Source organism: Equus quagga, chromosome 5 (genome assembly GCF_021613505.1).
Source record: "Equus quagga isolate Etosha38 chromosome 5, UCLA_HA_Equagga_1.0, whole genome shotgun sequence".
Taxonomy (NCBI): domain Eukaryota; kingdom Metazoa; phylum Chordata; class Mammalia; order Perissodactyla; family Equidae; genus Equus; species Equus quagga.
Window position 1 is genome coordinate 107,248,642 of NC_060271.1, and position 22,030 is coordinate 107,270,671.

General features: G+C 38.1%; 1 protein-coding gene across 1 annotated transcript in view; it reads right to left on the reverse strand.

The window, feature by feature from the left end:
* Positions 1 to 20,715, reverse strand: part of ARHGEF33 (Rho guanine nucleotide exchange factor 33) — a 66,372-nt gene extending 45,657 nt beyond the window's left edge. Inside the window, exons 1-2 of the mRNA XM_046660831.1 lie at positions 20,649 to 20,715; positions 1,570 to 1,679 (exon numbers count right to left, since the gene is read on the reverse strand). Coding sequence (XP_046516787.1) covers positions 1,570 to 1,594 — 25 coding nt within the window. The 5' untranslated portion in view covers positions 1,595 to 1,679; positions 20,649 to 20,715. The remainder of the gene's footprint in view (positions 1 to 1,569; positions 1,680 to 20,648) is intronic.
* Between the last annotated feature and the right edge of the window lie 1,315 nt (positions 20,716 to 22,030).

The following is a 22,030-nucleotide window of genomic DNA, read 5'->3' on the forward strand; positions in this document are numbered from 1 at the left end:
CTCTCTTCAATTAACACAGCTCATTCTGTCCCTATCCTCTTCAGACACATGCAGGGAATAGGGGGACATATAGGATCCTAAATCTGTGCCTGCACGACAAGAGACCAATGATTCGACAAGAACAAAACACAAACTTGTGTAGGTGATTTTATATTCACGTCCTAATGAGCAAACCATATCTACCTAATATAACTCTTGTAGTAAAAATCACGTTCTACCATGGTGGGGAAGCTTCTCAACCACACTGAATGATTAACGATCATGAATTAGCCAGAAGGGAATGCCCATGAGGGGTCTCCCTCGTGTTCTTGGGGCTGACTGAAGTTTACCTGCGGGGGTAGGTCTAGAGTCAGGAAGGCTGCTCACCAGGCACCTGTCAGTCCTCACTCTATTGTTCTCAGGAGGCCTGCAGAAAATACGCCTTACTTCTCCTGCCTCTGATCATTGCCAAACTTCTGAACTCTGCCTGCCCATCACTGCCCAGATCAGCTAAGGGAATCTCACTGTCCTCCTGAGCTAGAGGGTTGATAGAAGGGAATTGTCAATGGAAAGTTTCTGAGAAGGATGCAGGCAGAAAGAAAACAGTATTGTCAACACTAGAGACTTTGAAACATATGGCAAACACAAAGGAAGTAGTCTGTTATAAAAATCATTTACAACCCAGCGAGAAAAATGTTTGGCCTAGAATGTACCTTTCATAACCACCTTGTTTGGCCATGAAGATGAGGAAATCCACATAGAGCATGCAGCTCGTTGCTAACCCATTTAGCTACATCTCTATTATGTCACATTATGTGAATCAAGGAGTTTATGGATGAAAGCCCTGGTTGCAAAGATTTGGTTGTGTGGATGTATATATTGTTCTCCTAAGATATGCTGGTATAGGAAACCCTTCCTTAGAGGACCCAGCCTCAGTAAGTTCACAAATAACACATAACCTCAGCCCAGAACATATACACATCGAGGGCTGCCCTATAAAGTCCAAATGGTTTGAGATTACCAAAACTCCCCATATAAGCCTGAGTAAAGATTATGTAGCCCATTTTATGCTATGTCCCAACAGCATGGTAATCACGGCAAGAACCTGAACTTGGGAACAGAGACCAGGATTCCCAGATTGAACTTGGACGCTTTGTGGTTGTAGCCTGACTTCTCTATGACTGTTTTTTCTTTCGTAAATTGGAAATGATAACAGAACCCACTTCTGTGTTGTTGATTCTATATGGTAAAGATTAAAAGATACAGCACTTATGTTTCTAGGCTAGCCTAGAAGGTGTTGGAGGTCTATCGGTTGAATCTCTATCTGGGCCTTATTCAGCAGGTTGTTCTGAGGCAGTCCTAAAGTTACTGCTAAGAAAAATAAAATAACTACTCTAACCAAATTCAATATATAGCATTTCCTGTTTCTCCAGCACCAAGTCTATGTTCTACATGGTTATTATATGATGATAAGCAAATGAGAATAGTCAAGTTAACATATTATCATGTTTTGAGACAATGGCAAGACAAGACTAAAACCTACATTTCTTGAATCCTGAGCCCTGAAGAAAGACATAGGAAAAATCTAACCTTGTTTTGTCTTGGTTTTTTCCATGGTGCCTGTTTCTTCTCTCCTCCGCCTTATTCTTCAGGATTGCATCTTCATTGTCCCCAGTCAGGCCACCCCCTCTTCCCTGGACCTGTCAATCGAAATGAAGAGTAAGTGATAGCGGGTAGAACTGACAAAGTAACTGGACTTCCTTTATGTGTTAACTTAAAACAATTGGAATGAACACAGCTATTAGAGGCAACTTAGGTTTATGCAATTTCAGAAGAGTGAAAAGATTGAGTAAATATTTAGCTTAAAAAATAAACATAAATATTTTGTGAATAAGTATGAAATTCACTAGTTAAAATTATGGTAGTTTTGACAATTAATTTAGACCCATTGATTTTATTAGCAGGCTATAGTTTAGGGAAATTATATTAAGAAGAAAAAACTTGAGTAAGTATGAAGGCCAATACACCTGTTTCTATTCTATTTCATTAAAAACACATTTCTTGATGACCTCGTCCCCACTTTCAGCATCTGGTAGACTCCTTTACACCCAGGAGATACTTATCAAATGTAGCCTGGCTGGAGTGAACATTAGACACGAAGCTGCAAGTTCAGAATGCAATCTAACAAACAAACAAACACCGTCAGTTTGTGGACCTTGGCACTCTTTTTCGTCATCTAGAATTTTAATCTTTTCCAATGATTGGGGGATTCCCTCACCTTAGGAGGCTTGATCAGATGCCACCTGCTATAGAGGCTGAAAACGCCAGGTTCTCCTAGCTTCCCTTGAAGCTAAGACATAACGGACGCATGACCAAGGATAGGCCACTCAGATGTACCCACTCCAATAGACACTAGCAGTTGCAGAAGGATTGCTAAGACACATATACTTGATATACTTTCTACTTTCTAAAAAATAGAAAGAGTTCCTAAGACAGCAGTGGCAACAAAAGTAGCGGTGGTGACCATGATCTGGTGCAGACAGTTTAGGTAACTAAGCCTCTGCTTTGGGTGCTTTCCTCACCAGAACAGCTGTACTATATGATTTGGGGCATTGTTTGCAGGCTGCATTATCCCAAACTTGATTCACCAGTCTCCCAGCAATTCTATGAGCTGTATTCTTTGAACAAGTTTCTTTGCTGCTTAAATCAGTCAAAGTAGTTTTCTGTTGCTTGCAACTAGGTAACCTGATTGAAACAATCTAAATTGTATATTAATACTACCCAAGACTGAGAAAACACAAGTTAAAACTTTGTTCATTGCTCTAGACAAGACATATCTAATCTATAGTGACAAAATGCGGATCAGTAGTTACCTAGGGTAGGAGCTGGAGTCTTATCTGGGAAAAGGCGCTGGGAACTTTTTAGGATGATAGAAATGTTCTATTGCTTAATCGTGGTAGTGGTTATCCAGATGCATAAATTTGTCAAAATTCATCAAAGTATATATCTTAATTGGGTGCATTTTATCCTATATAAATTATCCCTCAAGAAAGTAGAATTAAAACTTTTCATTCACATTTTGAAGTCTGTAAAGCAAAATAACAAGTTGGCGGGGTGGGAGGGTACACAGGGATGAAAAAGCATTGGTCAACAGCTACATAGTTATAAATGAAGGCTATAAAGGTCAAGGCCACATGCTATTTGGAATCTTGCCCATTTTTCATATGAGCATGAAAGTTATGTCAAGGTAGGGCATCTTCCCTAGCTATCTGAATGTCTTTCAAAGCTGATATAAGCATTGCTAAGATGAAAACTTTCTTCTCCTTCAAGTTATTAATTTATTTGATATTTAATGCATTCCATAATGAACATAATTAAATCACGTAATGTTAGAGCCAAAAGGCCCTGAGAAGATTATTTCATCCAACTCCATCATTTATAGGTGAAGACACTGAAGTCTGCAGATGGGAAGAGAAGTGACCTGCCCCGAGCCACATAGCTTTGAAAATTATCGTTAGAAGTGATTTCTGTTACTATTTGGGGGAAAAATCTTGAAATATGTAAAGCTATATTTTTAAGAGATTTTTATGGATAAGTAATTCTTGGGGATTCAGTTATCTTATCTACAACTAACTAAAAAACAAACCCAAAAAACCCTCCATATATCATAGTTAAAATGTAAATTTACACATTTTCAGAGCTAGGACATCATCAAGGTCACATATGTACATATGGTCACTGATTTCAAGACATTAAAAAAGATGTGTGGTTAATAGAAAGTAAATTGAAAATTTTATTTATTTTTCTGTCTTTTTTTTTTTTTTGGTGAGGAAGATTGGCTTGAGCTAACATCTGTTGCCAACCTTCCTCTTTTTGCTTGAGGAAGATTGTTGCTGAGCCAACATCTGTGGTAATCTTCTTCTATTTTGTATGTAGAATGCCAAAACAGCATGGCTTGATGAGTGGTGTGTAAGTCTGTGCCCAGGATCTGAACCTGCAAACCCCAGGCCGCCGAAGAGGACTACACAAGCTTAATCCACTACACCACTGGGCCAGCCACTTTATTTTGTTTCTTTAATTATAAAAACAACAAGACTACATTTAAGACAATTCGGAAAATATAGAGAAAAAATAACTATAATGCCTCTGCTTAAACAACCATCATGATTTGGTTGTGTTGTCTGCCAATCTTTTTTCTCTTGGATGTTTTATATGATTGTTCATGGAGCCTACCTATAATTTTGTATCTACTTTTTTACCTATATTGTAGCATAAGCATTTTACGTTTTTTTTTTTAATGGATCCTTACCATTCCAGTTGTTTTCATTGTGGCCATTTGAGCAGAGGGCATGAGTGTTCCTCCCCAGTCCCAACCGATGTTAACAATCTGCTGGCGTTCCTCCACTCCTTTCTCCATCCTCACATAATCACATATGAACACATGTACAGAGTGTACATATATGGAGCGGGGCTGTCATTGTCGGTTCGTACTATACCTCTCTGCATCTTATCTTTCTCACTTAATAATACATCGTGGCAATCTTTCCAAGTTAATTTGATTCCAGGTAAAGATTGGTTATAGATCCAACAAATTAATTTTTAATGACTGCATAATATCTATGGTTTTGATGACCTGTGTTAATCATTCCTTTATCAATGGGCATTCTCTTTATGCCCATTATTTTGTCACTGCAAACAGTGCCATAACAAACATCTTGGTACACAGAGACTTACATATTGGTGCTTTTACTCATGTGGGGGTCTAATAGATATGATTAGGCTGCTTTCCCAAAAGGCTATAATTATTCTCACTTACCCAGGAATATTGCATGAGTACCTTTTGTCCTGCATCCCAGCCAGTAGTGGATATTTACACTTTTTAGTTCTTGCCAGTTGGATGGGTGACAAGTGTTATTTCATAGTTAGTCTTCCTGATTGCTGGTACTATTGAGCATCTCTGCATATACTTACTGGACATTTAGATTTGTTCTTCTGTGAATTATCTATTCCTCTGCTTTGTGTATTTTTCTATTGGGTCATCTGCCTTTTCCTTATCTGTTAGTTAGAGCTTTTGTTAAATAGATATTAGATCTTTATTTGTCATATGAATTATGAATATTTTTTCCATCTATCTTTTTGTCTTTTGACTTTGTGGTCACTTTTGCTACTGAAACACTTAAAAATTTATTTAGTCAGATATTTTCCCTTAATTGCTTCTAGGTTTCTTGAGTTGGTTTAAGATCTCTGCAGCCCCAAATTTTTATATATATGTTTTCCTAAATTTTCTTCTAGGGTTTTTATTATTTTTAAGTGTTTAATTCATCTGGAATTTGTTTTTGTATACGGGGTGAGGGAGTGTTCAATTTCCTTATCTTCCACATGGATAGTCACTTGTACCTGCACCAGTTATTACTTAAATCATCCTTTTCCCTCATGAAATTGAAATATCATTTTTGTCACATATCAAACTCCCATATACACTGAGATCTATCGTGGGCTCTCTATTCCATTCTGATCTTTCTGTCTATTTCCATTCCAAAACCACAAATTATCGATGTTCTTCCATGTTTTAAAAATATTTGGTAAGGCAAGTCAACTTTTTTTTAATATAGTTTCTTTTCCTGACACTTATTTTTCCATATGAATAAATGAACTCCAAGATGAATTTTCCCATTCCAAAAAAAAAAAAAATGGGATTCTCATTGGAATTGAGTAGGATTTATATATTAATTTGGAAGAACTGGCATTTTTCTTACACTGAATTTTGTCATCCAAGAGCAGCATAGTTCTTTCCATTTGTCTGGATATGGTTTTAGGCCTTTCAATCAGATTTTATAGTTTTTTTCTTAAAGGTCCTATGCTTTTCTTGTGAAATTTGTTCTTAAATATTTTATAATTTTTATTGCTATTGTGAATGCCATTTTTCCCATTTTGGTTTTGGTATTCTTTATTTTTTTGTACATTTATTTTATATTCAGCCACTTTAACTGAATTACTTTATTAATTATGGAAGATTTTTTTAAATGAATATTTCTTAGTTTTCTGGGTGACTTTTAATCCTTATTTTTAAATACTTACACTAGTTATTTCATTGTCCTAACTTATTGTATTTGCTGGAGCTTCCAGGATAATGTTTATTAATAATGGTGACAGTGGACATCATCCATTTTCTGATTTTAATGTAAACGGCTTTAAAGTCATTTAGAACGATATTTGCTGTCTTTGGTAAGTAATCTATATCATACTTAAGTAATTTCTTTTTAGTCTTATTTTATTAAACTTTCTTATCAGGAATGGATGTTGGATTTTATTAGAACTTTCAGCAGCTATTGATAGAATTGCTTTCATCTCCTTTAATTCATTGTTGTAATGAATTATGCTGACCCCTTGATGTTGAGTCATCCTTACATTCCTGGAATATCTGCTTGGTCACAGGATATAGTTCTTTTGATACGCTGCTGGATTTTATTTGTTAGTATTTAGACATTTTGCATCTATATTCATGAGTGATTTTGATCTGTGGAAGGTTTATTGTTTTTTATTCTTTTCTGGGCGTTAAGTTTATGCTAGCTTCTTAAAATGAATTACAGTTTTCAATCTCTTTCTAAAATCTAGAAAAATTTCAATTAAATTGAAATTATCTGTTTTTTAAAAGATAGTAGAGTATAGCTATAAAACCATTTGGCCCTAGTGCCTTTTTTTAAAAAAGGTAGACAGATCTTTAAACAATTTTCAATTTCTTCAAAAATAATTGGTCCACTTCAGTTTTCCACTTAATTTTGTAATTTGCATTTTCTTGGAAACCATGTCTTTCTTTAAGTTTGTCAACAGATCTTTTGATAGAGCACAAGCATCTTTCCATGTGTTACATGGGGAATGGTGGACAGGGAAGTAACATTTACTGAACAGCTGCTATGTAACAAGCACTATGCTTAGTTGTTATTTATATTGTCACATTTAATTGAATCCTCATATCAGTCCTGTTGCGTCTGTATCATTATCCTCATTTTATAGATGAGGATATCGAGGCTTGGGAAAATAAGGCAATAATACACCCAAGATCATGGATAAGAAATGGCAGAGGGAGAGAGAATTGGAACCAAGTCTCTGTGATTTCAGAACTTTCAGATGCTTTTATCACGCCTGGCTTTCTCCAAATAGTTTCACAATCATTATATTTAGTCATTGAAAAATAGTTGTTTGAGGAAATGTGTCATTGTTTTCTTTCCCTTCCCCAATTATTGAATATTAGGATAGTTTTCTGTTTTTCACCATAGTAGATGAGAATTAAAAGGAATATAGCTTTTTTTTTTCATATTTAAGACATTTTTTCTTAGCTTAGGTTTCCAGAAGAGAATTACTAGTGTGAAGAGCATGATCATATTAGTGAGTAATATATATTGAAAGGCGCATCTTAAAAGGTAGAATAACAAGATTACATGGGAAAGTAGTATGACCTTTTCTGGAAAGAGCTTTACTACATTATGACATTCCCTTTGAGATCTTACTTGTAGTCTTTTTCATTTTCTATGGGAATCTCTCACTGTCTGAGCCCAATAGTAATTCTTTACTCTGCCCTTCGTAGCCCTTGAACAACTGCCCACCTTCAAATAACCATTAGATGCTGCCACATTCCTCTCATCAAGTTAGTATGGCTTCTACTCCTTCCCAGCCTTCCTCCTTTCTTTCCATCTCTGCAACAGCAGTGCCTCTAAAAGTCCCCATGTGGGCCTTGGCAGACCCCCTGGGAAAATACTATTAAGTTTTGAGGAAATACCTGTTAGTCTCTAAGCCATGGCTGATCCTTATATAGAGCAATGGTTTCAGTCTGTACTCTTTGAAGCCTTCAGGCTCTTTTGAGCTTGCCTTGGGGGCAGAGAGAAAGCCACCAGGCTGGTGAGGTCCCGCGCCCCCTCTCCATCCCTCAACCAGCGTTTCTCTGTTCTTGTCTGATTCACAGACTTCAGCTTTTTGGGAAGGATTTCCTTTCAAACTCAGTTTCTGCTGCTTAAAAACAAAGGTTCTAAAATTATTGCAATAGAGAAATAGGAATGTTGAAATGTTAACCTAAGAAGTTATAGCCAGATTTTTATGAAATTAATTCAAACAATAATATTAATAAACTTAATAGTAGCCTAAAGAATGCCAAAAATCTCCTGACCCTCCTCCAGACTGACCTAGAATGTATACCCCCCCACACGCATATACGCATAAAACCATGAAAACTTAGGATTGTCTATTACTTTCCAATTACTGCTGTGACAGAAAAGGAAAGTTTGGCACTTTGGGGAATTGAAATTAATTGAAAGCAGACTTGAGCTAATTTCCATTTCAGTGCCCTTTATTGAATGGGTCTTTAGTGCACATTTCTAATTTAGTAGAATGAGAACTTTTTATGTTGGGGGGAGGGTGATGAGGAAATATTTTCCCCTGAAACTAAAATAATTTCTCAGGACGAATCCTATAAATGTTTTCAGAGAGGAGAGTCTATATGATCTCTGTGATGTAGAAAAATGCTTTAAAAAAATTATGAGAGGGGTTGTTTGTTTTTTCTATACAGCCTAAAAGCAACATATATTTCATGAAGTGACATATTTCATGACCTTGTCTGTAGGTACATCACAGTTTTCAGAGCAGTCTCATACACATGAGCTCACCTGATCACTGCAGCCACGCTGTGCAGTGGGCAGGGCACATGTTGCCATCCATTTTATACAGAAGGAAACCCTAGGTCTGAACAATTATTTACCCAAAGCTATACAGGAAGTAGCACCACTTAAGACCATTATTCTTTCTATTATTCTTTATCTTTAAGTAAACTGCTTCATGCAACAGGATTCCAAAGCACTATAATATAAGGAACCACTTTTACTGTCATTAAAAATGTATTAATTCCTATGTTGGCTCTGATAGCTATTTGAAAAAACAGATTGAAAAGGTTAATAAAATGATAAAAGTTCTGGCAAGTCAGATGAGGGAGAGGGGAATTGAGAGACAGAGAAAGAATACAAGGTAGGACAAAAAAGAGAGATGTAACCACCAGTTCAGAGGCTATGAAAAATTATTTTAAAAATTCTATGTGTAATTTATTGCCAATAATTTTTAAAGCTAGATGAAATGGACAATTTTCTACTAGGAAAGCATACATTGCTGAACTTTGTTCTAAAAACTTTACAGTCAACTAGAACAACTATCTATAGGAGATATTGAAAGGGGTGTCAAATATCCAACCCCCCAATAAGAAATGACCCAGGATAATATCACAGGAAGTTTCTATAAATAAAAATAGCTATAGTACTTAATCCACATCAGAGACTAGGATATATGTAAATCACTAAATCCATTCTATGAGGTTCTGATGCCAAATCTACTCTAGGATAGCCTAAATAAATATACAAATAGTCTAAATAAAATATTAGGAAACAAAAATAAAACACTATGACCAATAGAGTTTGTTCTGGAATATAAAAATGGCTTGATGCTTATGAATCTGTTAATATAATTCATTAATTAACATAATGCCAGAAAACAAAGTGTACAGTGTGACCCTTAGAAGCAAAATGATAAGGAGATAAGACAAATTTCATAATACATAGGTATGCAAGTGTTTAAAATGAAGATACCTCAGTGATAACGTAACTTTTTATACCCACTTCGAAAAAATGTATAATTAAATCATCCTTAAGTACATAGCAATTTAAAGTGGCAAAGGTAATAAATTACAGAATTAAAATAGAACTCTGCCACTAGACATCCCAAATAAAAAATAATCTTATTTTGAAAATGGTTCTTGGTCCTCACGTCAGCCTCCTGCTTGGCCTTTTCTCAAATATGAGGGTTGCTAGAAATAGGATGGCCCCTCCACTGAACCAGGTCACATCCTTAGTTAACTGCCTGAACGTTAGTTCCCTCCCCAGACAATGAGCAGCTCAGGAGCAGCGGCAGTGTTTTATTCATCTTTGTATCCCCAGCTCCTTTCCCCATTCTGGGCATGTGCTCAAAAGATGTTTGTGGAAGTGAATTGAATTCTTATCTGATAGACTACAAGAAAAACATGCTCTTTATCACAATGTGCTTCATATAAGCAGTAAAGAATGAGTAGTAAATATAGAAAGAGTTTAGCCTGGAGATGATTTTTGTTAGGAAAAAATAATCCTATTTTATTCTATCAAGCAAAGTTGCACTGGCAGAAATATATCCCTTGTGCCCATCACTGGGCTTGAAGAATGAAGAGAGAGCAGTATTTCCCAATGAATGGCCCCACACCAAAACTAATGATAACTGATGCTTCACCCATGCCAGCAGCCTCCCAGTGCCCAGAGCCAGCGAGAAGAGGGCAAAGCCCAGAGAGTGGGCAATTCTGTAGCTCGGGAGCACACAGAGGGTCTTTAGGTCAGAATACGTATGGAATGACAGAGATCCTCCCACCTCCACTCCACTGGCACCTTAATTTCTTTTGCTTACCTAATAATATCAGTCAGGATAGAGTAATTTGGTTGAGTTGCCGTGTGTCAGCATCAATCAGAAAAACACCAGCATGCTATCACACACGAAACAACCCACTGGCTAGAGATACTTATTTGAAATTTAAGAATGCCTCATTTAAGACATCAAAACTTATCAGAAGTTTCAGATTATATTACTTCCAGGGGCTCCTCTGACTCATTTTATGGATTGGCATAAATAAATATGTCAGAACTTGATTTTGTGAGCTGGAATGCTTCATGGGCTATGGGTCTGGTCAGGAAGATGTGCCCTATCTCTTTTCGTTCTTTTTTTTTTTTTTTTAGCTGAGGAAGATTCGCCTAAGCTAACATCTGTTGCCAATCTTCCTCTTTCTTTTTTTTTTTTTGGTAGGTGAGCTGCCACCATACCGTGGCCACTGACAGATGAGTGGTATAGGTCTGTACCTGGGAACTGAACCCAGGCTGCCAAAGTGGAACGCACAAAACTTAACCACTAGGCCACTGGGGCTGGCCTGCTCTATCTCTTTTCTTATCCTGATTTGACTTGCTTTAATTTCAACCTTTCCCTGTCTCCCTGGATTCATCTGAGTGGAAGTTAAGAGCCTCTCAGAGACACTCTATGCAAGAGGCAGAGAGCACGGTGTTGCCCCAATACAAGGTAAATGCCTACTTCAAACGAAAATAAAGCAACTGTCGCTGTATTTTCACTAAGTCAGTCCTAATTGGAAGAGAGGGAAGACAGTGAAGCCAAGAGAGGCCCCAGGGAGAATGGTGAAGGGAAAGAGCCCTGAGCTGTAAAGAGTGCTCCCTTCAGCCCTAGGGATGACCCTGATTTACAGGGGGGTATATCAACGTGGTAAAACCTTAACTAGTCCTCAGGAGGCATTCCTCCTGCCACAGCAGTGGCAATTGCAGGACTCACAAGATCTGAATCACATGACTGAGTTAGTAGTACCTTGTGAAATAGATCATCAGTGACCAAAGCCTTTTTTAGGTGAGAGGGGAAACCAGGTTATTGCTGTCTCTCCTGGGAGAATTTTTTTCATAGTTCAGATAAAATGACATCCAATTTGGATCTTCCTTTGGCACTTTCAGAACTGCTAGGAAGGAGAATAGAGTAAAACCTAGTCTTTACAATGACTGTATTTTCTCTCTCCCTCCCAGTGAACAAAGACTCCAGGAGCTAGAAATCATAGACAAATGCTGTAAATTTAGGATCTCAGAAAAATAGCCCACAGCCCGTGCACCATTGACAGAGGTCAGTGATATTCTTTTGCCACCAAAACTACAGCATTCTCCCTACAGAACTAGTCCACCCACAGGCCATATGCTTTTCTACCTGAGGATCTCATTCCTGCAGGTCCCCTACCTTAAAAACCGCCGCCCTCTGCCAACCCAGGTCCTGCTCAACCTTCAAAGGGCAGTTCGTGTCTCATACCCTTCATCAGCCTGCCTTGGCCATTCTCCTCAACTGTCACCTAACCTCACTAAGGCAAGGATCATCTTATAACCCATTATGGCTAGCATCCAACAGCATAGTAACCTAGATATAAGAAATATTCAACATTTTTATTGATAACTGAAAAATGTAAATTCATCATTAGTTTCTTTCATTTATAATTTCAGCCTATTTCATACATGCCCTCCCTAGAGCTAAGGCAGACTGAACGCAACCAATGAGTAATTTCTTACCACATCTGGTAAGTTTGGCACAAGGAGAAAAGGCCTAGAAACATTCCATAAAGAGACCAGAACACACTGGGGCTGGTTTTGCTAAGAAACTATATTCTGATTCCTAAATCCCTTGTTGTACTATTTCAATTTCCTTTTTGGAACAAGTTGGGTGAGGAATAAGTAAATAATACACAGAATAGAAGTGTTTCATCCTCCTGCTTCCAAACTGAATTACATACTTCTCTCATCCCAGAGAGTTGGATAGCAATCCTATTCTTCAGAACCTTTATATTTGGAAAGACACTGAACAACCTCACTTGAAATCTATTGTAGGGCTGCATAAGCATGCTCTAAGGAATCATTCTCTGTGTAGATTATGCCCATTTCATCTTGCTCTGATGTCACTAGAACACAGTTCCCTTACCTGAAGGCAAGTTGATCTAACAGGGCGCACACATGCTGCCTCACATCTTTTCCTGTCTTCAGTGCTACATACTTAGCCCTCTTTATAGGCCATCCATTTGGCATTTTGATAATGAAGTCTGTAAACGTTTTCATCAGGCTTCCCACTATAGAACTATGTGGAAATATTCTCATAAGAGCCAGGAAGTTAGTGCATCTGCGGACCGGCAGCGTCAGGAAATGGGAAGAATAGTGGACTGAGATCCAACCCTGACTTCTCACTCACTGCGGGACTGTGGCAAAGCCAGGAGCCCTCTCTGGGCTTCCATTTCCTCATCTCTAGTATGAAGAGGCTCACAAAGTCCTGGAAGCTCTGAAAGGCTGAGGCTAAGATCTAGCAGGGTATCTCTAAATATTGCTCAGCAACATGGTTAGAGAGCAACCAATGGCCTCTATCACCAGCCCTCCAGTCCCCAGAGCCTTCCATAACCGTCCTTTTGTTCAATCTACCCCAAATGTACCCCAAATTATGCTAAGCAGTTCACAATTTCCTAACCCCTAGTTCTTCCACTATGTAGTTTTAGCTATTTTTTAGTAGTCAGGTCTTTATTTTGAGGAACAGAAACAAAATTAGCTGTTCATCTTTTTTTTCTGCTAAATGAATATCCCTAGTTGCACTTATATTTCTCTCCAATGAATATTTTCACTTGGTTGTTCCATGTTCACCTCAAACTCAACCTGTTTCCATCACATCGGTCATCTTCAGCCTATCCAGCCACCCCCTTGAGATTTCCCTAGTTCTGGCACCAGCTTAAGACCTCAGAATGATCTTCCCCTCATCCTACAATCCACCACAGTGAAGTCTTTCTGCGTCTTGCTTTGTAAAGTTTCTTAAATTTCCTCCTTCCCTTTCCATTGTCACTTCTGTGGTTCAACCCTGACTGCTTTGTGCCTTAACATCTGTAAGAGCATCCTAATTAGTTTATCAGCCCTCTACACTGCTACTAGGTTATTTCGCTTTAAATATCACTGTGATCATCTCTTGCTCCTGCTCAAAAACTTGAACAGCTGTCTTCTTAATAAAATATCACATAAACCTCAAGGTCCTGCACAATGTCCCTCACCTTCCTGTCCAACTTTGTTTCCAGTATGTAGGAGATGTGCCAGCCTCCTGAGTCTTAGTCACCACTTGCATTCCTACCTTGTCTCTCCCTTTCCCTGCTGCCTGGTCTGCCCCTTCTCACCCTACTCCAACTGTCAAATCCTTACTCAGTTCCCCAAAGTCTAACTCAGGCTCAATCCCTCTCTGGAACTTTCTGCCTTCAATCCAATAGGAAATTATTCCTCCTTTCTTGGAATATCTATAGAACTCAATTGGAACCCAAACCATGATTTTCTACTGCTATCTTATCTTACATGAATAATCTCATTTTCTAAATAGGATTAAAAATTTCTTGAGAAGAGAGGCTATTTTTTCCATCTCTCGGTCTCTCTGGTGCCCATTCTATGTTCTTACACAGAGTAGAAGCTCAAGAAAAGTTAGTTGACTGAGATGATAAATCTGCCAAATGCTGTCAATGGTAACTTTTTAACACATAATCCTTCTCTAATTAATTAGCTGTTAATCAGACCTAATAATGAATTGATTAAGTGTTCTCTTACCTAAAAATCTGGTAATCAACAGTCATGGATGCAGAGACTAAGGGAGGAAGAATTTGGCCACTGGAAATTCCGGCTAGGAAAGTGGAACAAGGGGATTTAATGCTCTATCTCAGCCCTAAGGGGCATTTTCAGAGTTACAGGGTCATAAAATAGGTAGCCTGCAATGGCTTAGCCTTTGTTATATGTTTGCAATTCTAATGTTTTGGATTTAGAGGGAAAATCAATCCTCTTCTTCCTTCACCCACTTTGGAATGTACCTTAGACACCTCACTGCCTGGGGCTTGCCCATTTCTTTCCTTTTAACGCTGGAGGACCTGCCTTCAGCCTGGAGTGTCTGCCATTCACCTGCTTGGGGATCCAGGTTCCTGGCCTGCTCCTGGCCTCCAAAACAAATTATGCGATAGGCAGTGAATAAGCCAGTAGATGCAAAATGTATCTAGAGAAACAAAACCCAACACTTTGAAAGCAGTATTTCCAGCCTAGTCCTTGAATCTTTAACTCCTTCCCACATATTCTCATCTGGAGTCCTTCCTCTAGCCTGTGGTTTGTGAAGCCGAAGAGAGAAATGCTGTAAATCTGGATGCAAAGTTCACATGCAAAACAAATCCCTGCTTCTTAAAATCCTGTAAATTCAGTTGTCATAATTTTTTAAATTTAAATTTACTGTTAATAGTCATAATCCCCATTAGCAAAAATTAAGTAAACAAATAGATGCAATACATTTGAAATGTCATTAAAATGTTAGACAAGTATGTTTAGCATCACAGAAGTGAGAAAAACTCACTTGCGAAAATCCTGGAACACAAAGGATGTGAGGGGGAAAGGTGAGGTTGAAACTGAAGCTCTCATGCACCTCCACCAGGGCCTCTCATTCCTGTCTCTTGACCACTTCAAGGTCTTGAAGGATGCATGAATGCATGAAGGATAAGAAAGTTCTAAGGCTTCTGGTCTCTGCTTAAATGTCACCTGATTAGAAAGGCTTTCCGTGACGCACGCATGTATGAGCAGGACCCAGGCTCCATCACACATCTCTCTTTCTTTGCATATCTTTCTGCACAGCATTTACCACCAAATGACAATGCTCTCTATTTATTTATTTACTGACCATCTTGGCCTGCCACCTCCACTTCATGAAGGCTTGGATGTTTTTATTCACTCTGCACTCCCCAAGGTCTAAAAAAGGCCTAGCACAGAAGAGGCCCTAAATAAATAGGTGTTGAATAAATGAATGAACCAATATCCTAGTTTGGAAAGACCAAACCAAACCAAACCACACCCATGAGAACTACTTGCAATATAAACTAAAGATTCAGCATGTAGTGGAAAAAAAATCAGAACTGAAAGATTGCACAGAGATTGGCCAGCCAAACCCTGTCACTTCACAAATAAAGAGGAGGTTGAGAGGTTAAACGACTTGACCAAGTCATAAGGTTCTGTTTTGACAAAAATAATAAAATGGCTTACGACAGAGTCCCAATTTCTTATACAAATACGGTAATTATAGAATTTGATAACACCACTTTAATCTCAGTGAGGTGGGCCTCATAAATAAGTGGAATAAAATGGCTGTCAGGTCAGGCCCCTTGCCCAAATATATCAGCCTCACTGCCTATCACCAACACTATGACTTTATTCCTTTGACTATTGAGAGATTGATTTTTTTTTTTTTTGACACACTCTGTTGTCAGCTAACATTTTAGCTAATTGAGAGCAACACTGAGAGCCAAGCTAGGTGCCAACTGGGAGTAGGGATGGAGAATCTGAGCGTTTGAAGTATGGAAGATCTGGATTCAAATCCCAGATCCATGATTTAAATAGTTGGTTGACTTTACTTAACCTAAGAGTCTGATTAGCTTTGTCACTGGTATGATTATGTCTCTGGTAGTGATTATGACTATCCCTTGCAATTTTTCCTAGGGCAAAGCTGCAAGCCTAGCCTGAGAACAGCAGAGATAAAAGAAAAAGTAAATGTTGGATCCTGCCGAGGTATCTAGATTCAAAGGCTGTCAAGGGTAGGGACCATATGTGAAGCTGCTTTTGCCGTCCCCAGTGCCTAGTTCACAGGTGAACATCATGCAGGCACTGATTACCACCGCAGGAATCAGAACCAAGAGCTTGTATCCACGGCAGCACCTCAGCCCAGTTGTGGGGAGTGGGTAGCCCCCAACAATCAATAGCCTGGCAATTTTTGGCCTGAAAATAGGATGAGAGCTGGCTTAAGGAGCTGTGCTCGTGCTAATCTATCAGGGGTACTAAAAGAACCCTGGAAATGTGTGAGAGAGAAAACTATATCAGGGCCTCTCTCAAGGAAAGTATCTTGTGTGATTGAAAGGAATGCTTTGATAAACATCTTGAGGGTATGGTTTGTATGTTTGTGTGTTTGGAGGTGAGGGTGACGGGCTATCCTAAACGCAGTCTTGAGTAGCAACAAATGGTCACCAAAAAGCCTTCTAAGAGCAGGGGGTCTGGTTTTCTTGTAGAGTTTTTTGTTTTGCTGAGTAGTATAGCCAGTGTGAGGCCAGCGCTGAACCACTAGTGATCCTGGACAGGAGGCGGAGTACTGCCCTTAGGAGTTCTCCTTCTCCACCTTTCATCCACCAAAGGATCAGCCTCTCCTCTATTCACATGTTGAGTACTGAAAGAAAATCCGTTTGAATGAGTGCCAGATTTTTAGCCTGCCTCAGGTCTTCTGATCCAGCTCTGCCTAGGGGACCTTAATTTTATATCTCAGGAGTCCCTTCTCACTAACTCCAGTTCATCAGCTCTGCAAATCATTATTACCTCACTGTATCCTCTGGGGCCACTCTTCTCCTGAACCTCGGAGAGGCTGCCTGGGTGGAGTTCCCCATGTGTCCCTGTAACCAGTTAGACATTAGTTGAAATGAGTTTGTTACTTTTAACAGCTAATGGCTGGACTAGCTGAACTTACTTGATTTCTTTCTCTATTTCATAATATTTCAAGTAAAACTGTATAGTAGTTCTATAAATATGATATAGATGTGTAGATGGTCACAGTTCATGCATTTCATCAAACACACTTGCCTCTGTACCTTTGTTCCTCCCATCTTCTACGCCTCAAATATCTTCTACTCCTCAAATACCTAATGAAATATTTCTCATCCTTCAAGGCTCAATTCAAGCACCTCCTACTCTATGAAGCCTGCCCTGATCCTCCAACTCATAGTCAATCACTTTCCTGCTACATTCTCATACTATATTGCTAGTTTCTCTCCCAGCTGGGAATTATGGGCAATAGTCTCTATGTCTGTTCTCACACAACTCTGTAAGCTCCACCAGGGCAGGGAGCATTTCTTATTCATATTCATTTTACCTGGCAGGTATCTGGTTCTTATCAAACTAGAGTGCTGGACTTCAAGCCTCGAGACAATCATGGATCGTCTCCTTATGGTAGTAATTTTACTCAATGGTAAGTAATTTTTAAAATTATCATATATTTTTAAATGCTCAGATATTTTATAAAGAGGCATGCAAAATTAGCTTGAGTTTTAAAGATAAATTCATTTATATCATTTGTTCACATTCCTCTGACATGAAAAGTTTGTTGCAGTGGGCACTCAACACAAGTTTGAGTTGAATTTAATTAAATTCCAGAGGATGTTTATGGTTAATGATTTTTTTCCCTAAAAAAACAACAGGGAGAGGGTGGTAAAAGGGTTCAAATTCTCAGTTATAAGATGAATAAGGTCTGAGGATCTAATGTATAACATAGTGACTATAGTTGATAAGGCTGTATTGTATAAATGAAATTTGCTAAGACAGCAGAACTTAAATGTTCTCACCAAAAAAAAAAAAAAAGGTAAACATGTGAGGTGATGGATGTGCTAATCAACTTGATGGAGGGGATCCTTCCACAATGTATACATATATCAAGTTATCACATCACACACTTTAAATATCTTACAATTTTATTTGTTAATTATACCTCAGTAAAGCTGGGGGAAAAAGAAAACAACACAGAACTTTATATTAATAGCAAGAAGACATATATGTTTTAAATTAATGAGCTAGAAAAGGCAAGCTGGAAAAAAATCAATGTTATTTCACCTAAATTGTAAATTTTGTTTTAACAAAGTTCACTATCTAAATATGTAGACTGAGAAACCTTTTGGAGCACTACCCTTTGAGAAAGACCAAATGCTTTTAAATCACCAAATGTGTTATAAAAAATTTTTGTGATACATCACACACAAAATTTTTATGATACATCATACACACAAAATTGCATACACAATATTCGTACAAGCTTAGTCTTCAAAGCCTTTATAGCATCTGATAAGTAAAATTTCAAATGAATAATAAATAATAAATATTTATCAAGTGAAACATCCTTGAGACTTTATAGTCTTACCTTAATTGTGAAGCCACTGCCAAGGAGTAGGAGGTGGAAACTAATATTGGATTTTTAGTTAGGTCTATTAGGTTAAGTACAGCCAAATAGAAATGAACCAGCTGTGACATTATTTGTAAGCCTTGCTTTATACTACATTACTTTAAAACCTAAATTACAAAAATAGTTATAAAAGCAATACATGCTCAGTGTAGAAAAATTGAGAACCTGATCTATTTTACCCTCTTTCTCTTTCCTCCTCTTTGCAGGTGGAAGAGTCAATGGGAAACCAAATGGTCCATCAGGAGTTCCTGGAGAAGAGCAGAGGGCATGCGGGTGTGGCAAACGGGAGTGAGTGATCCACTCTGAGTGGCTGACACTAGCTTGATTGTGCTTGGGACTCACCACAGTGAGGGGCCAGATGTGTTGCCCAAATTTTGAGTTTTATCTTACAAATGCAGTTTCAGAGCTTTATTCTCCCAATCGCCTTTGTAAAAGCAATGACCTTCCAATCAACTTCTTTTGATTTTAGCAATGTATCTTTTTAATAGTATATTATTTCATCAGTGATCTCCCAACAACTCTGAATCAAATGGTATCTCCTTTTTATATCTCAGTGACTCCTAAAGTTCAAATGTCCTAACACAATAGACAAATCCCTTCATGATCTGGCCTCTACCTAGCTCTGCAAACCCAACTTTAGTCACTCTCATGTACATGCTGGGCTCTTATCACAAAGACAGTCTTGTGGTCCCCTGTCCTTTCTAGCCTCTGGGCTTTATAAATGTTTCCTCAGTGGACGTCCTTTCCCTCCCCTGGGCTAGCTGTCAACTCCTTGTGTCCTTCAAGATTCTGTGCAATTACCACTCTTCCCTGTCTTTCGTGACATATCTCAGTAGAGTTAAGTCCTTGCTTTTCTGTGCTGCCACAGTATCTTGTCCACACTTCCATAACAGTATTTATGTTAAATTATTAATATAAAAATCTTACTCTACAAGATCAGGGGTCCATATACTCTCCGGGTGTCCATGAATCCCCTGAATTATAGGCAAAATTTTATGTAGATTATTTTCTTCTGGAGAGAAGGGTCAGAGCTCACATTAGACTCTCGAAGGAGTCCATATCTGCTCTCTCAAAACCAAATTAGGAACTGCTACACTAGATTATGAGTCCCTAGGAAACAGAGAGTGACTTCTGTTCTTCTTTGTGTCTCTACAGTTGGATGCCTAATGTTAGCTGAATGAGCATTTCAGTTATTATTTAAAGGTAGATTTTATACTAGTGAAGATAGACGGTAATTTAGCCTCCTTTAGTTGTTGATGTCTTTAAGTAGACAGGACGTATGATACAGTGAAAAGTACATTGGACAAAAGGAAAGATATGGAAGGATTTATGCCAAACTACTAACAGCGGTTGTGCTTGGAAAGAGGGATGGGCGTAGCGGTGGGATGTGCTTTCAAGTTCTACTTATACTCTTCCATCTTGACCAAGTTTGTTTGTATTACAATGTGCATGTTTTAGATTTGAAATTTAAAAATAATCTTTTAAACGTTGGGAGTTTTTTCTTAAGTGCATCAAACATTCCAGCTCCAAATTCCGGCTCTGTTACTCATTTAGTTTTGTGACCCTGGGAACTTTACTTAACCTTTATAAACCTACGTTTCCTCAACTGTAAAATGAGGATAAGCCTTACCTAACCCACATAGTTACTATGTCACAAAGCCTGGCATAAAGTAGAGACTCAGTGAATATCAGTTGAATGTAAAGTAAATGTTGTTGTTCTTAAGGTTTTTTTGCAATTCCCCAAAGACATACAAAATAGAACTCAATTAAAACATTGTTCTTTCTGGTCTCAATACCATGAGTAAGCATTTGTATACGCAGTTAAAGTCTGATGTAACATGACTGGTTTATAAGGTGGCTATCAGCTGACTGCTAATTAATAAAGGAATCCCATAATATGTTAATTTGTTTGTTTTTAAACAAAGAAAGGTTACAAAATTCTTTAAAACAATTTATAACTATACTGGTACAAAATAAGTACAAGTACATTGGTTTAAACTAAGCTCTTTGTTGATGTGCGTTCTTACTAGTAGTTCTTTACAATTTTCACTCACCTCATGGCCTGGCTCCACCAGCAGACATCACATCATGTTGTGTGAAGTCTTCCTGATTTCTTTAGAGGTTCTATAAAAAATAAAACGCTGTTGATAATGACAGGTACTTGGTAATTTATACTACCCTTTTTTTCCTATAATTTCATAACTAAAAGTTTTTATTATGTGTGCAATTGATTGTTAAAAATTTCTCATAGTTAAAAATATATAAGGTGAAAAATAACAGTTCTTCTTTCTCTAGTCTTTTACTTTTTCAGTCATTTGGTGTTGAGTAGGCACAATGACCTCAGTATTTGTATCTTTGGGGTGACTAATAAAAATAAATTTCTATGTATTTAAAAACATAGCTGGAATACTCCAGCATGTCTTAGGGGGCTTTCCTGAATCAGAAGAGTTCAAAGCAGTTCATCTGACCCTTAAATAATGAAAGGCACAAATCTAAAGAGTTTCCTAAGTATCTCACATTAAATGAAATCACCTACGTCAAGTGACAAGAAAAATAGGTTTGTAATGGATTTTTCTGTAGGGGCTAATTGAGGTGATCTACAGTCAAAATTAAGTACAAACCCATTTGGAGAACACTGCATGATTTATATGGGTTTTTTTTTGAGCAGTACAGAAGGTTCTAAGCCAGCCATATCTTTTATTTATTTTTCATTATCTGAAGCCTCTTGGGCAGTTTGGCCAAGTCTCTGAATCTTCCTGGTTTTTTTGTTTCTTGATCTGTACAATTGGCATAGTAATAATAATAATAGTCACCTCACTGTGCAGATGTGAGGGTTAAGGGAGATGAAGGCTGGGGGGCAGGGGCTGGGATGTTGGAGTGGGCCGTAGAGGGGACCAAAGGCTAACTTAGTCACCTTTGTCATTTTGTCAAGGTCCCTGTCCTTTATCCTAAGCAAATCTATGTTTATTCCTAGCTTGGCTTGCTCTTTTTTTTCCCCCTTAACTTTACAGAAAATTTTTAACAGATTCCTTTTTGTGCATAATGTTGTTCTTTGTCCTGAAAGAATATAAGAGGCAATGTAATGCCTGATACTAGCTCTGTCAGTCACTGCTAGTTGCCACCCAGTATCCATTCTCCTCTTTTTTAGTAATCCAGTTAAAAAATTATTTTCTGCCTTCTCCTATATAGCTATATTCTTGTGTAACCACAAGAATAGATTCTACCCATGAGGTGTAAGCAGAAACAGTGTGAGTGACTTCTGGGAAATCTCCTTAAAAGAGAGAACATATCTTTTTCTTGCCATTCTTCCTTCCTGCTGTCTAAACACCAGTGAGATAGGTGGAGTCCTGGCAACCTTCTTGGACCAGGAGGTGGTACACTATGGATGGCAGATGAGCAAGATAGAAGGAACCTGAGTCCCCCACAAAAGGACCTG